Source organism: Bombus flavifrons, chromosome 11 (genome assembly GCF_040668555.2).
Source record: "Bombus flavifrons isolate JBK064 chromosome 11, iyBomFlav1_principal, whole genome shotgun sequence".
Lineage (NCBI taxonomy): Eukaryota > Metazoa > Arthropoda > Insecta > Hymenoptera > Apidae > Bombus > Bombus flavifrons.
In genome coordinates, this window is record NC_138452.1 from 7,284,166 (window position 1) to 7,297,150 (window position 12,985).

General features: G+C 39.1%; 1 protein-coding gene across 1 annotated transcript; it reads right to left on the reverse strand.

Moving 5' to 3' along the window:
- Positions 1 to 326: 326 nt before the first annotated feature.
- LOC138185147 (uncharacterized) lies at positions 327 to 9,595 on the reverse strand. The gene is made up of 5 exons (XM_069123854.1): positions 9,230 to 9,595; positions 4,923 to 8,414; positions 4,716 to 4,850; positions 2,642 to 4,609; positions 327 to 2,289 (listed from the first exon to the last, which is right to left on the reverse strand). The coding sequence occupies exons 1-5, from the start codon at positions 9,593 to 9,595 to the stop codon at positions 439 to 441; spliced, it is 7,812 nt and encodes a 2,603-aa protein (XP_068979955.1). The 3' UTR covers positions 327 to 438.
- Between the last annotated feature and the right edge of the window lie 3,390 nt (positions 9,596 to 12,985).

A 12,985-nucleotide genomic window follows, 5' to 3' on the forward strand; every position in this document is an offset into this window, starting at 1 on the left:
AGTATCTGTAGAAACAAACATGATACATTAAACAGCATGGTACATTTACATGGAATACGAGATTAAATCATACTAAATTTTTTACAATATCTCGCTATGAATATTCTATTAATCACAAATGCCTACATCGAAACGTAAATTCAATAAAACATAAAATATCTGATGTTTAAAATCCATGTGATTTATTAAATCATAATCAAAATCACGCCTAACAACACAATACTCGTTTACGTACAAGAATTTGAAGACGTCTCATCAAAAAATCATTAGTCACAAAATAATGCTGACTACATTTAAATATCACGTAATAAAACAACAGACCTTACAAAATACTAGAGACTAAGCACAAACCTGGCTTCCTCTAAAATCCTTGACGAAACAAATAAAATAAATTACCCAAATACAATAATTCAGAATTTTGTTACAATTATCAGTGCATTAGTCGTCTTCCGCGGTTTCAGTAGCTTCCGTTTCCGTAAACGTTTTATCTTCCGTGCCCTCCGTCTCTGCCTCGGTGTCAGGAGAATTCTGCTTCACTTCCATTTCCTCCTCGGTGATGGGATGAATGTCTTCGACAGGTATTCCGCTATCGCCGGCTGCTGACCGTTCCCTTGCTATCTTGGGAAGCCGATGTTTGTAAGTTTTATAAACTTCGCTGGCCATGTCCGCGGTATGAGCACGAAATTCTTGACGAGTAGCGTCGCTAAGAAAACTACGCGCGGCGGCGCATTCCAGCGGTCTTAGCTGTGGAGCAGGTTCGCCAGTGAAATCTACCACTCTTGGATAATCGTCACAGGCTGCCAGCAGGTCGGTGATAGACATTTGCACGTGGCGAGTTGGCTCGAATGAATCAACTACCCGTGCCTCGCACTGTTCCGGCACATGTTGGATCAGCCGAGGTTCGAACACAGGCGTAGATTTCTCCAAAGGAGCGGCCTGACCGAGATTCAGATGCCAGGTAGTACTAATGAGCGTACTGGTCATGTTATCCTTCTCCAACACTGGCTCTACCGAAGGCAACTCAGGATTCTCCAGTTCGTGGCCTCTGTTTATGCCCATTTCAAGATTCTTGCGATACGTGAGATAAGAAACCCCGTCTGGGGCCGTATGAGCGCCTGGAATAGGCATACCAGGATCAGTGACTTTTCCTGGAGCAGTTCTAATAGGATCCAAGAAGACCTTCCTCTTCGCTTCGCGTTTCTTTCCTTCGACAAAGTTAAAGTCCTCCTGTTCAAACGTGAACATGATAGGAGTCAAACGGAAATCGAGTCTCTGATTAGTGTTAAGCATCTTGATCACCGCGTAGACCAGGGAGTTCATGTTCTTACAACGAAGGACATAGATCGCTCCATGGTCCTTGTTGAACAGGGGTGGTCCGACCCAACAGGGATCAGCGACGTAGTATCCATCTTTTGCCGCGAGGGCTGCTAACGTGATTTTGTTGCACTCGATGAGAATGTTCGGTGACTCTTCGAAAGCTTTCATCAGTGCAGTCGCGAGAGTCATCCTATTTCGAGCACCGTATAAAATTCCACAAATACCATCTCTGAAGTCAATAGTCCACAAGTGGGGAAAGATCTTGAAAGAGGTTTGTAAATTGAACCTGTTGAAATGCTTGGCACATTTTTGGATGGAGCTTCTTAAGCTTTCCGTATAATAAGAGTCCCCGCAGATCACGGCTGAATCCAAAATGGCCGGACCCCATCTCGATGGATGACTGAGATACTGCATGGCCAAGACAGCCACGCAAATGGCTGCCTGATTCTTTCCAGCTCGATCACCGAATCTGGAATCGTAAGAGCCAATGGTTCCCCAAACCGAATAGATAAGATTAGACACCTCGACAGCGTAATTGTTCCAGAATTGCTTGACGTTTTTCTTTTCCGGTTCTTCCACTTGTTTTTTCTTCTTGGTATTTGATTTTACGATGTCCGGAGCGTGTTTGAAGTTCCAATGATAATCCAGGTACAACCACATAGGATCTTCCTTGAACGTTTTGAACGATGGCACGTTTACCGAGTCCACGTGCAGACGATGAATAAAGAAACCTGAGGTGTCTTCGAACTGATTAAAGCACATGTTTCTCACCATTTGACAAATACTGGGGAAGATACACAGACAAGCTTTACCACCGTTTGAAACCTTCCTTCCTTTTTCATTGCACTGGTAAGGATCTAAATAGTAATACGCGTTCGTGGCTCTCGAATACCAAAAACCGTAACAGCAGTTGGTGAAATGCAGAATTCCACTTGCGTACGTTTTAAAATATTTTCGTAAATGCTTCCTTACCTGTGATGGATGGGAATAAAAGCGATTTTCATTGTGTGATTTAATTAACGCGTTAGATTAGTACGTACACTAATTGACAAAAAAGTATTTGAACACTTGTCATAGGAAACTTTTATATACATCGTATGCGTTATATAAATTATTTTGAAATTCCACCATACAATTCGAATACACATAATATACCTATTCATAAAAAGTTTTTATAAATTCGAATACTTTCGTAAACCATTATATGAAATGTTTTTCAACATTGAATATTTGAAAAATAGGATAGAATTGGAGAATAATCTTGGGAAACCGACATTTCATACGCGCTAATCTAACGTAATAGATAAAACATAAATTTGCTAACCTGAACGTAAAAGTCGGTTCTCAAAGTTCGAGAGTTTAGCGTAAGCGTTACCAAAGGAGATGCACAGTCGCGAAAATCGAAGATTCTATTCATCACAGTAACATTACGCAAAATGTGTTCCGTATGAAACTTGGGCTCCGAAAATTCTCTATAAACTGATTCAGCAACCTCGATCACTTTATCTATCATTCCTGGCATGGGACTCTGAATGATATCTCTTTTCACCATCACCGCTAAAGCAGCGACAAAGTAACATCTTTTAACTCTCGGTTCGGTCACAGTATCTCTATTGTTCAGGGCAACTGTTCCCTGTATAAAGATCGGTTTATTTGATTCTGGCACGGTAGGCCTGAATATTGCCTCGAGATCGTAAGGTTTAGCTGGCATTCTATGAATTTCCGCCAGCGAGCTGGTTGGCATCACTGGCTCATGAAGACCTTTTGTATCGTTACAGTCAGGATCAACTTTCTGGGCATAAGAAACCGTAATTACTCTCATCATGAAAACCGTCTCCTCGGGTTGATCGATCTCCTGAACAATCAACTTCAAAAATTCCTTCATATCTATAGAAGTAACGATCCTCAATTTTTTCGTTCTTCTAATTGTCCACCAAGCAAAATGATTTTCATCCTTCTTTAAAACACCCATATGAGAATCACCGCAAATTATAATCGCGCCCGTGTAGCTGAATGTGTCGAACACTTTCTGCAAGGACATCGAGAGATTCCAACCTTCGATACTGTACAAGGTTCCATAGTGCAGAGGCACGAACACCACTCGAAACACGTAATTGGCTATCTCAAACTCGGGTAATAAACCATCGGTCATTTCACTGACCGTAGAATCTTCCGCAGCCAACATGCTGTCGAAAGTATAGTCGGCACTTGCCTCGAACAGTCCCTTTATCGTCCTAACAGACCAGGTAACTGGATCGTGAATCAACGACCAAGCCATGATGCAAAGATCCAAAGGAGTAGTGATTGCTGTATGCGGCTTGAACCTTTTTTCATAAACTTTCCTCCTAACCAACAGTTTTATCGCCTCGAACTCATCCTCCACCTTCTCCGATTCCCTTACAGAAGATTTTTTAAAAGGTGCCAATCGTGGAGCGGTGATTTCATTTTCCAGAACGTCCACGTCGAACATCGAGGCGTTATAATGTTTAATAGGAGCGAAACCAGGAATCGTCATATCGTATACGAGACTAGTTTTCGATTCCTGTTTCACCCAGTCGGCCGACTCGATTAGAGATGCTTCTGATGCGTTAGTGGATACTTCCATTTCCGAGGGCTCTTCGATGCGAACTTCTTCGACTTGCTTCTCCACGCAATGAACCCACTTTTTCCTTCGTTTCTTCTTTGCTCTCTTTCTCGTCTCCATGTGAGCTATACATATCGTGTATATTCGATAAGGTTTCTTAATATTTTCACCGACGTTAGCTTCGATCTTATCGATCATCGCGCTCATGTTGCAAAATTCCATAAGACAGGAGTAACCTTCCTCTGAAACATTCCCCTTCTCGTCACAGGGATAAGGATCGTACAAATAATATCGATCGTTGGCCATCCAAAAGGCGTACGAGCAATTGGTAAACACGATGATTCCGGTCTTATCTTTCTCGAAGAAATTGTCCAGCACGAATTCCAGCTCGTCGTCCTCGCAGTTTTTAGGATCCGCGTAAACAGCCTGCTTCGTGATCACGTTGTAAACCGTATCGAGAATTTCGATATGATGGAACCATCGATACGGTTTATACCGTAGTTTCCCGGTTTGTTGATAGATCTTGTCTCCGAGAAATATGAGTTGATCTAAAATCTTCCCGGAGAAACGATCTGGATCCAGTTTGATCTTCGCCAGAATACACAGCAGAGCGGTAAAGAAGCAAGATTTGAAGTGACAGATTTGGACTTCGTCGCGATTTTTGAAACATATGTTACCATGAAGTATTCGGATTCCATCTTGCGTCAGCTTAGAATGAAAATAAGTAATATTCATACAATAGTTTATAATAATTATTTCCTGTTCGATATTTAATTTAAACGAATCATTATTTCACTTAAAGAATGGAGCTTACTTTTAAACCACGCGAATCTTGCACAGACCTTCTCTTTTGATTACCCACTGTGTTCCTTTTAATCGTCGTCGTTTCAGACTCCATCGGTTTAGTAAGTTCAGAAATTTTGGTCTCCGTAACTTTTGGTTCTGTCTGCTATCACGACGACGAAAACATCGTAAATAGATATATAAATTTCCATTCTATAATAACTATTGTAAAACGAACCTGATCCTTTGTTTTAAAGTCAGGGAAGAACAGTTCTAACAATAGATCCTCCGTATTGCAGAGAACCTTCTCCATCAAAGCATCGCCTTCGTCAGCTTTGTTCAACAAACATTTACGTTTCTTCTTTTCAATACAAGTAATCGTCCTCTTCTCAGAAATCGGCGTTTTAATAATCGGTCCGAGTGGTATCAACGTTGGTCGTATACGAACTCCCACAGGTACTTCCGGTACAGGCTCTTGAACATATTCTTCAGCCCTCCTCTGTTCTTCCTCCAACCTCTGTAGATCTTCTAGTCGGAGAGCCGTGGCAAGATCTTCATCTTGTATATACATGTCGTTAATAGCTCTCAGGGGCATCAGACAGATTGGCAAAATTCTAGAGTATAAATATTTTTTCGGAGACAGTTTAATCATTTTTGAAGGTTTTGCTTCCTCCAATACCCCTGACGGTACGATCATCGTCGACTTAGCCAACATAATCATAGAAATTCCGCCTTTTCTTTTTACATCTAATCTGGAGTCTATGGAGAATCTCGATACCAAAGATGGAATGGATCTTTTGGCTCGTTTCGCTTCCAAAAGCTTCAATAATGTTTTACTAGATGGCATAACGTAAGGAGGAGGATGATTGTACTTTAACTTCTCTAAGGCTATCTGTTCGTGCACCTGGTCAATGGTTTCTTCGTTTTCGTCAAAGACCTTCATGTTGGACGTAAGTAGAATTAGGTTCAAACGATAGGGTGCATCAGGTTGATCTTGTTCCTGAGCCTCTAGCAATGGATCGATTAAAGGCTTTTCCTCTTCCTCGTATAACTTTCTCACAGGTCTCCTACCTTCTTCCTCTTCCTCCTCCTCTTCCTCTTCCTCACCCATAACCTCCACGTCTACGACATCTGGTTCTTCCTCAACTTCCTCTGCCTCCTTTAATTCAGCCTGTAACTTTTCTAGATCGTCGTCCGTGATCGGTAGAAATCTCGTTTTGAATTGCTCGATCACGGCATCTTCTGGAACTATTATTACCTCCTCAGTAGCATAAAGGCCAGGCTGTATCGAGTCCAGTCCGACGAAGTGAATTATAAAGGAAGGATCGTTGAATTCCAACACGCCGTAAAGAAGATCGGTTAATTCGTTCAAACTAGCTACTACTGCAAATGAAGCCGGATAGTCGCGAAGACGCCAACCCTCTGTGTCGCTTCCGTATGGATTGAACATGAAGAAGTTCGGGCCCTCTTTCCAAATACCATACATCAGTCTCTTGTTCTCCAGGATTAATTCTGGATATCGGTTGAAGTAACATTCGAGGGCCTCTGCAAGATTTGCCAAAGGACTCGCTTCACCTTGAATAATTTTCATCTTCGTCTTAAAGAACACATCGTTCCCTCCCATCTTTATTCTTTGGGGTAACATCGTCATATCCAAGTGACTTGGTTTAGGTAACAATTTCTCTTCAACTTCACCTTCTCTCTCTTCTTCCTCTTCCTCTTCTTCCGCTTCTTCTTCAACTATTTCTTCGGGATCTCTTGTCTTAGGACGTCCCTTTCTAATCCAATCTATAATCTCGTCGAAAATTCTATTGCTGACGTCGACCAGTTGATCGATATCCATGTTTCGCCACTTGGTGGGATTCTTCAATCTTCTATAAGCCAAAACCGCGAGAGCTGCTATCAGTCCTTGCTTTCCCCTCGACCATTCGTCAAAATTTTCGTCCAAGCAGTTCTTCGACCCCTGAAGGATCAAACGATTAGGATTTATCACTTTGTAACCCTTGACTAACTTCACGACTGGTTCTTCAACAGGCTCTTTCTCTTCGATTATTTCAGGACCTTCTTCCTCCTCTTCTTCTTCTGTAATGTCGCCAGCTTCCGCCCGCAATCTCCTTATATCTTCTTCTTCTTCCTCTTCCTCTTCTCCCCAAAGTTCTTCCTCTGGTTCCTTCTTCTCTTCAGGTGGCACGATTACGTAAGTCGTAGGCTCGTCATCCGTCATCATGTAGTTCTCCGCGTCCGTTAGCAGATCTGGAACCTGAACCTCCACGTCCCTCATTTTATCCACATCCGGTCGTATTCTTGGTTTCATATCGACCACTTCGTTCAGCTTTAACGCGTCGTCCTTGACCGTCGGTAATGGCGATAATGCTTGCGGCCTGCGGTTCGTACCTTTCTCCCGATAGATCACCTTCTCCAAGGGACCGCCAGGTGTGGTTCCAGTCTTCACGTACAGGACTCGGACCCCGTGGATCACAAAAGGATCTCTGTCCCTACTACCCGTGTTCTCCATAATGGTCTCCACCACTTGATTGATCGAGCTGTTCATCGTCACACAGGCAGCTTCCCCAGGATTCGCTGAACCATCTATCTCAGCCGAACTACTTCGGAATCCTTCTTCGTCACAGGCAAAGGGATCCATGAAATAGTACGTATCGTCGTGTCTCCAAATTGCATAGAAGAAATTCTTTATCTCGAGCAGACCGGTCACTTGAGTCTGAAAGAACTCGCGTATACCATCGTCAATCCCGAGTTTACCTTTTTTCTGTCCGTGACCTGGGACAATGTTCGTTCGAATCTTCACTTTCGCGGAGTATGCTCCGAGAATAATGTCACCCATGATATCGTCCAAACGAAGCTCGAACTCTTTATCATCCAAATCTTTATCGAGAACGCGTACCAGATCGACGAAGTATATATTGGATTGATTAAAAATTAGATCGATCAGAGCACTGGTCCACTTATTGGCGTTCACCAGTCGCGAATAGACCAGAGCTGCCAGAGCTATAATCAGGAATGTTCGACTACGAAGTGGGGCTGGAATTACAGGATGTGTAACGTGATAAGAGCCTTGGACCACAGCTCGATACTTCTCCTGCATTTTATAACCACTCGGTCGTCTTTGTGCTCTGTGATTGGCTCTTTCCTGCTTCTCAGCATCCACTGGTTGAGTGTAATGATCCACGCCACTAATCGCTATCGCGTAGAGAACGAAAGGCTCGTTCTTCACGTTGCTCTTCTCGAGGATAATAAAAAGAAGTCCTATTAGATCCTTGACCAAAAACAGCTTAGCTATTCCACTGACTCCATCATCTGCTGGTTCGCAATTCTCTTTCCTCGGCTGACCATCGAACAGATTATAATACTTCGAGTCTTTCCAAATTGCCACGTTCAATACTGATGATGCCAAAATACCAGCGTTGTAGCGTTTGAAGAATAAATCCAAGGCTTTGACCAGATGCAATTCCGTCACCTCTGTGGAGCGAAATTTGCCAGCGTATGCAGCCTCCTCGATGCTGACGTTAACGGTCAACTTGCCTTGCACGCATAGAGTCCTCTTTAAATCGAGGATCGACAGCATTCGTCGATCGTCCGTGTTTATGTCTTTGTATGATTCACAATAAAACGTATCTCCATCTTCGATAATCTGATCGATAACCGCCTCGTTCCAACAACGGGATTTATAAACTGTTGTTGTCGCAAACGCCGCGATCGCTGTTGCTCCACCCTATCATCGAAATAATAGGTAGCAGCGATAAGTTGCGACAGAAAGTCTCTTGCACCGATTAAGATTGCATCTTTGCAGGTATGTTAAGTAGATAAAATTGCATAAAGCCTGCGATTTCGTTGAATTTGATCAAAAGAAAGCTCTTTCAAACGGAAACCATTAATTGAGTAGATGAAGATTGTGATAATTTGCTTTAAGTTGTGCAAGTTTAATATTATAACTACACAGTACGTAATACTTTGGTCATGAAATATTTAATAATGGTAGAGCCTAATAGTTAAAATGATTATCTTAAATTACAGATATTATTTAATATTTATAAAATTATTTTAATTGCAAAATTAATTTAATTTTATAAAATTATTTAATTTTAATTATTTATTTAATTATTAATAAATAATAATAATAATTATTTTAATTTAATTTAATTATTAGATGAACATGACAAGACAATTTTTAGTTGATTTCTTGATTTTTATGTCATTTAATGGCAAGCTTCCAGAAAATAACTGACAAATGTGTGAAATTTTCTGCAAAATCAAACGAGTAATGATTTTTTAAATGTTTGACAGGCTGCAAAAAAACATGTTTCATTCTCTGATCAAATAAATGAATAATTTTGGTTACGTGAAATTGATTATCGAATTTTTAAATTGCTTGTCATGCTCTTCTTCTGTAGTCTTCATATGCTACCAATATTTTGTCAAAGGAGTTCTGCAAAGACAATCCGTTCAACGAAAGTAACTTCGGTGAATTTTCGAATTCCTCAATTGTGATACAGCTAAGTTTACGATGGTCCCGAAAATTTTATTTACCTGATGACCCCTGGACAATGGTGAAAACTTTGGCATGTTAATATGAGTCATCCCTTCACGAACACCATATCTAACGCAGGTGGGAAGCTCTGGCCTGATCGCGGTCAGGGAATACGTATCATTTGGCAAATCGAGATGCAAATTTAGGTCTTTGTGCTGCTCTTCGAGATCTTCGTCGAGCTCATCGCTACTCGGTGCATTGTCATCAGCGGCTCGAACAACATCTGTAACTCGACCGATAGCATTTACAGTTTCCGAAGAAACAATCTCGTCGCATTCTGCGAGTTGCTTCAGTTTGTGTTTTTGCACTTGCTTCTTTCGGTTTACGTCGAGCCCTGATTTTGATTTCAAATCTTTTTGAAACATTGCGTTTAATTACCAAGTTACTGGTTTATACAATGGAATTTGAACGATTCTAGGACAGTAGGAATCATGAAATAAAGGTTGTAGCATTTTAAGTTCACACTTGATTTAGCATATAATCTACATTTTCTTAAAAAAATTGTATCAAATAATTTTGTGCATTTACACGATTATTTCTAATAGGAAGTGATAATATTTTAACATTTTCAGGTACTTTCTACGTTACTTAAAATTTTGCCATGCTTGGTAAATTATCTGTCAAAAATTATACAAAATATAGTATGAAGTTTACTACGTACGGAGATTGCATACAATGTTACATCTATCTCAAACGAAAAACAAGCGAGAAAGTTTAACGTGGTTCTTCTAATAAATTCATAGACCTGACAAAATGCATTCACGTAAAATCCACACCAGAGGAATCTCTTAAAAACTCAACATGGATTTACCGTAGCCAGTTAATCATGATTATCAAAAATCAATCAGAATATTCCCATACAAAGATGTAAATAGGCACATCCACCTATCGACCCACTTCTCAATACAACACACATTGAACTCTTGAAAAGATTGGTATTGTTATAAACTTATCTTTATATAAAATATGGATCTTCGTCGTAAAGCCGATTGTCGAAAATACAGAAAATGGAAAGAGGAACGAGCAAAAGAATCAAAGGAAACGAAGAAAGACATCAAAAAACGAAGACGCAGAAAACTAGTAACCGATTGTATCAATGAAGGCGAGATAGAAGAAGTTGTGCCTAAAACCGTAATGAAAGTGAAATATCGAAAATGCAGAAAAAAGAAGAAGAGAAAGAAGTCAAAGAAATTGATTAGGAAACTGGTTAAACGAGTTTCGTTCGCAGAGCTAGTGTTAGGATGTATAAAACCCTCGATAGAAGAGAGGGAATTCCTTCTTAATCCACGTCATATTGGTTGCCTGGGATTTAGTGTATCTAAAGTGGATATTACATCGGAAATCCTAGGTAAGATGAAAGTAACGATCTTTTGAATGTAAACATCGCTAATTAAATTAAGTTACAAAGGTAATTTCATAAATAGAGCTGAATTCTTCTTTTAAACGACATGCACTCTTTTCTAATTTTTAACACATTCGTTTCTATCAAAGATATTTTGCACATTTGTTCAACCGCTAACTGTGCTAATGCAAATCATTTTTGCAATGAACTTACTTTATTAATACTTTATACCACCTTTTACATTTTACATAAGACTATTTACATTTAATCGTTCCTTTGCAAGTTAGCGCAATTACGTCAATAATATTAATTAAAGGAACAGAAATAATTTCAATTCTCGTTCATATTACGCATTTCTGTGGTAGCAACAAGCCAGACTTACATGAGCCAACAGAAAAGCCGCGGAAGAAAAAGAATCTATACAAAACCCTGTACGGAAAGGTCGTCTCGTAGAGCCTTAGGAGAATCGGAATCAGAAGACAGTGAATGCGACAGCATTTGTTCCTTCGATAGTCACATATGTCTTGCAGGTATCGTCGATATCATTAAAAAGAATAATATTAACGTCACACTAAAAATCAGTATTTATTTGCCAAAAATGTATTATGCCGATTAGGTGTAAAGTTAACAGCAAAGGATAAAGAGGAGATGAAAAAGTATCAACTCGAAGCTCATCAATCCAGTTCTAAAACAGAGAATTAATTTCCTTCTCCCAATTGCAGCCATAGAAGCATAACAAAATGAGGAAAAAATAAAACAGTCAAGGCACAAAGATGGTAAATTAAAAAAAAAAATGACAAATCATAGAAACTAATTAAGCGGGTTGAAAAAGTGTTTACCAAAATACATTAGCAAAAACAAATAACGAGATGAATGTAATGTTCAAAAATACAATTTGATAATAGTCGTCCTTTACACATCTTATATACACGTAACGATACAACCCTAGTTGATGATCCGAAAGTATTTCACACACCGTATACGTAAAGGGAAAACGAGTTTCCACTAGCTTCTGCTGAGCAGAAGATCCTTCCGTGAACCGTTTAATCCGACTATACGGTAAAAGGTACGAACGACCGAGTAATTAGGCGATTTGCACGACTTGTTCACGATAAAAGAATGTTGCTTATAAACAACATCAATAGTCGATAATTATCGACTATTAGTAATAAGCGGAGGAAGCTGATACATTCTAACAAAACTGAAAGCAGTTCCAGAACTACAAAAACATGTCTGCTACTACTGCTTCGATCAATAATGAGATTGCAAGATAGAAATTTATTGTTAACAGAACAGACCTTGAAATATGTAATGGAGAAATGGTTCTAAAATCGAGATATAATATAGAGAAAAATATAATATAAATAGAGTTTTCCTTCTTAAAAAGTTTGTAAATAAAGAAACCAATTTATTATCTTCAATTAGAAGTTAGAGATATTGTATTTAACAAGAAAGAAGATTGAAAATTGAAATCTTTATCTCTCTTTATTCTTTATCTCTCTAAGCATTGAATAGGATTATACTTTGACTTATTATCTTTATATATATATATATATATATATATATTTATCCGCGCAGCGTATGCAGTACATATGTGGCCAAATTAAAAAAAATACTAGCAAATCGTAAACCGGTTGAGTATTAGCACAGTATAGATACATGAGAAATTTCTAATTAGTTCACTAATCGGGGTATAAAACGGCGTGGTTATTTATGCCACTAACAAAATTAAGTTGTTAAGTGGCTTGGAAACAAGTTTGTTGCAGCGAATCACCCTAAATCAAATGACAGACAATATGTGTCTTCACACAACCATCTTATCTGTTAGTAGAAGCAACCAACAGTAGTTATCATTCGATGATTTCAAACCGATTCGAAAAAATCTGCGATAAATTGAACTGTCTTTGTCAGTGTATAAAAGTTTGTCGACGAAGACGCCCAAGACGGTACTAAATCTAAATATTTAAAAATTTCCGAAATTCGATGGTGATCGGACTTAGTGTCATCACAGGAACGAGATTAGACACATGAAAATGTTCTGCTACACCAAGACACCGAGGTCAATTTGTAAGTAAGAAAATTATAACGTTTCATACGACTGAATTTCCGCAGTAAAAATGAAATAATTATTGCAATGCGACGTTATTGACGTTACGCTGATATCTTTTATTAAAATTAATACATTAGCAAGCGTATAGATTTATATCTCTCTTATTATGTGATAACACACGTATCCTGAAAGGCATTTATTTATATATTCAATGCTCTAATTATTTATGATAATTCCGAATATAATTACCATGAAGACAAGAAACATATTACCTTCAATCGTCGCTGGATAACAATGCATTCAATTTGAACAAGCATAAAGTCCATTGAAAAAATATCGCACAACTTCGTCCTTATAGAGATG

Excerpts from the sequence above, each read along its gene's own strand:
- LOC138185147 (XM_069123854.1), bottom strand. The coding sequence starts at position 9,595 with ATGTTTCAAAAAGATTTGAAATCAAAATCAGGGCTCGACGTAAACCGA. Across the intron at positions 8,415-9,229 it reads CATTGTCCAGGGGTCATCAG|GGTGGAGCAACAGCGATCGC; the intron begins GTAAATAAAATT and ends TTTCGATGATAG. Across the intron at positions 2,290-2,641 it reads GAACCGACTTTTACGTTCAG|GTAAGGAAGCATTTACGAAA; the intron begins GTTAGCAAATTT and ends CATCCATCACAG.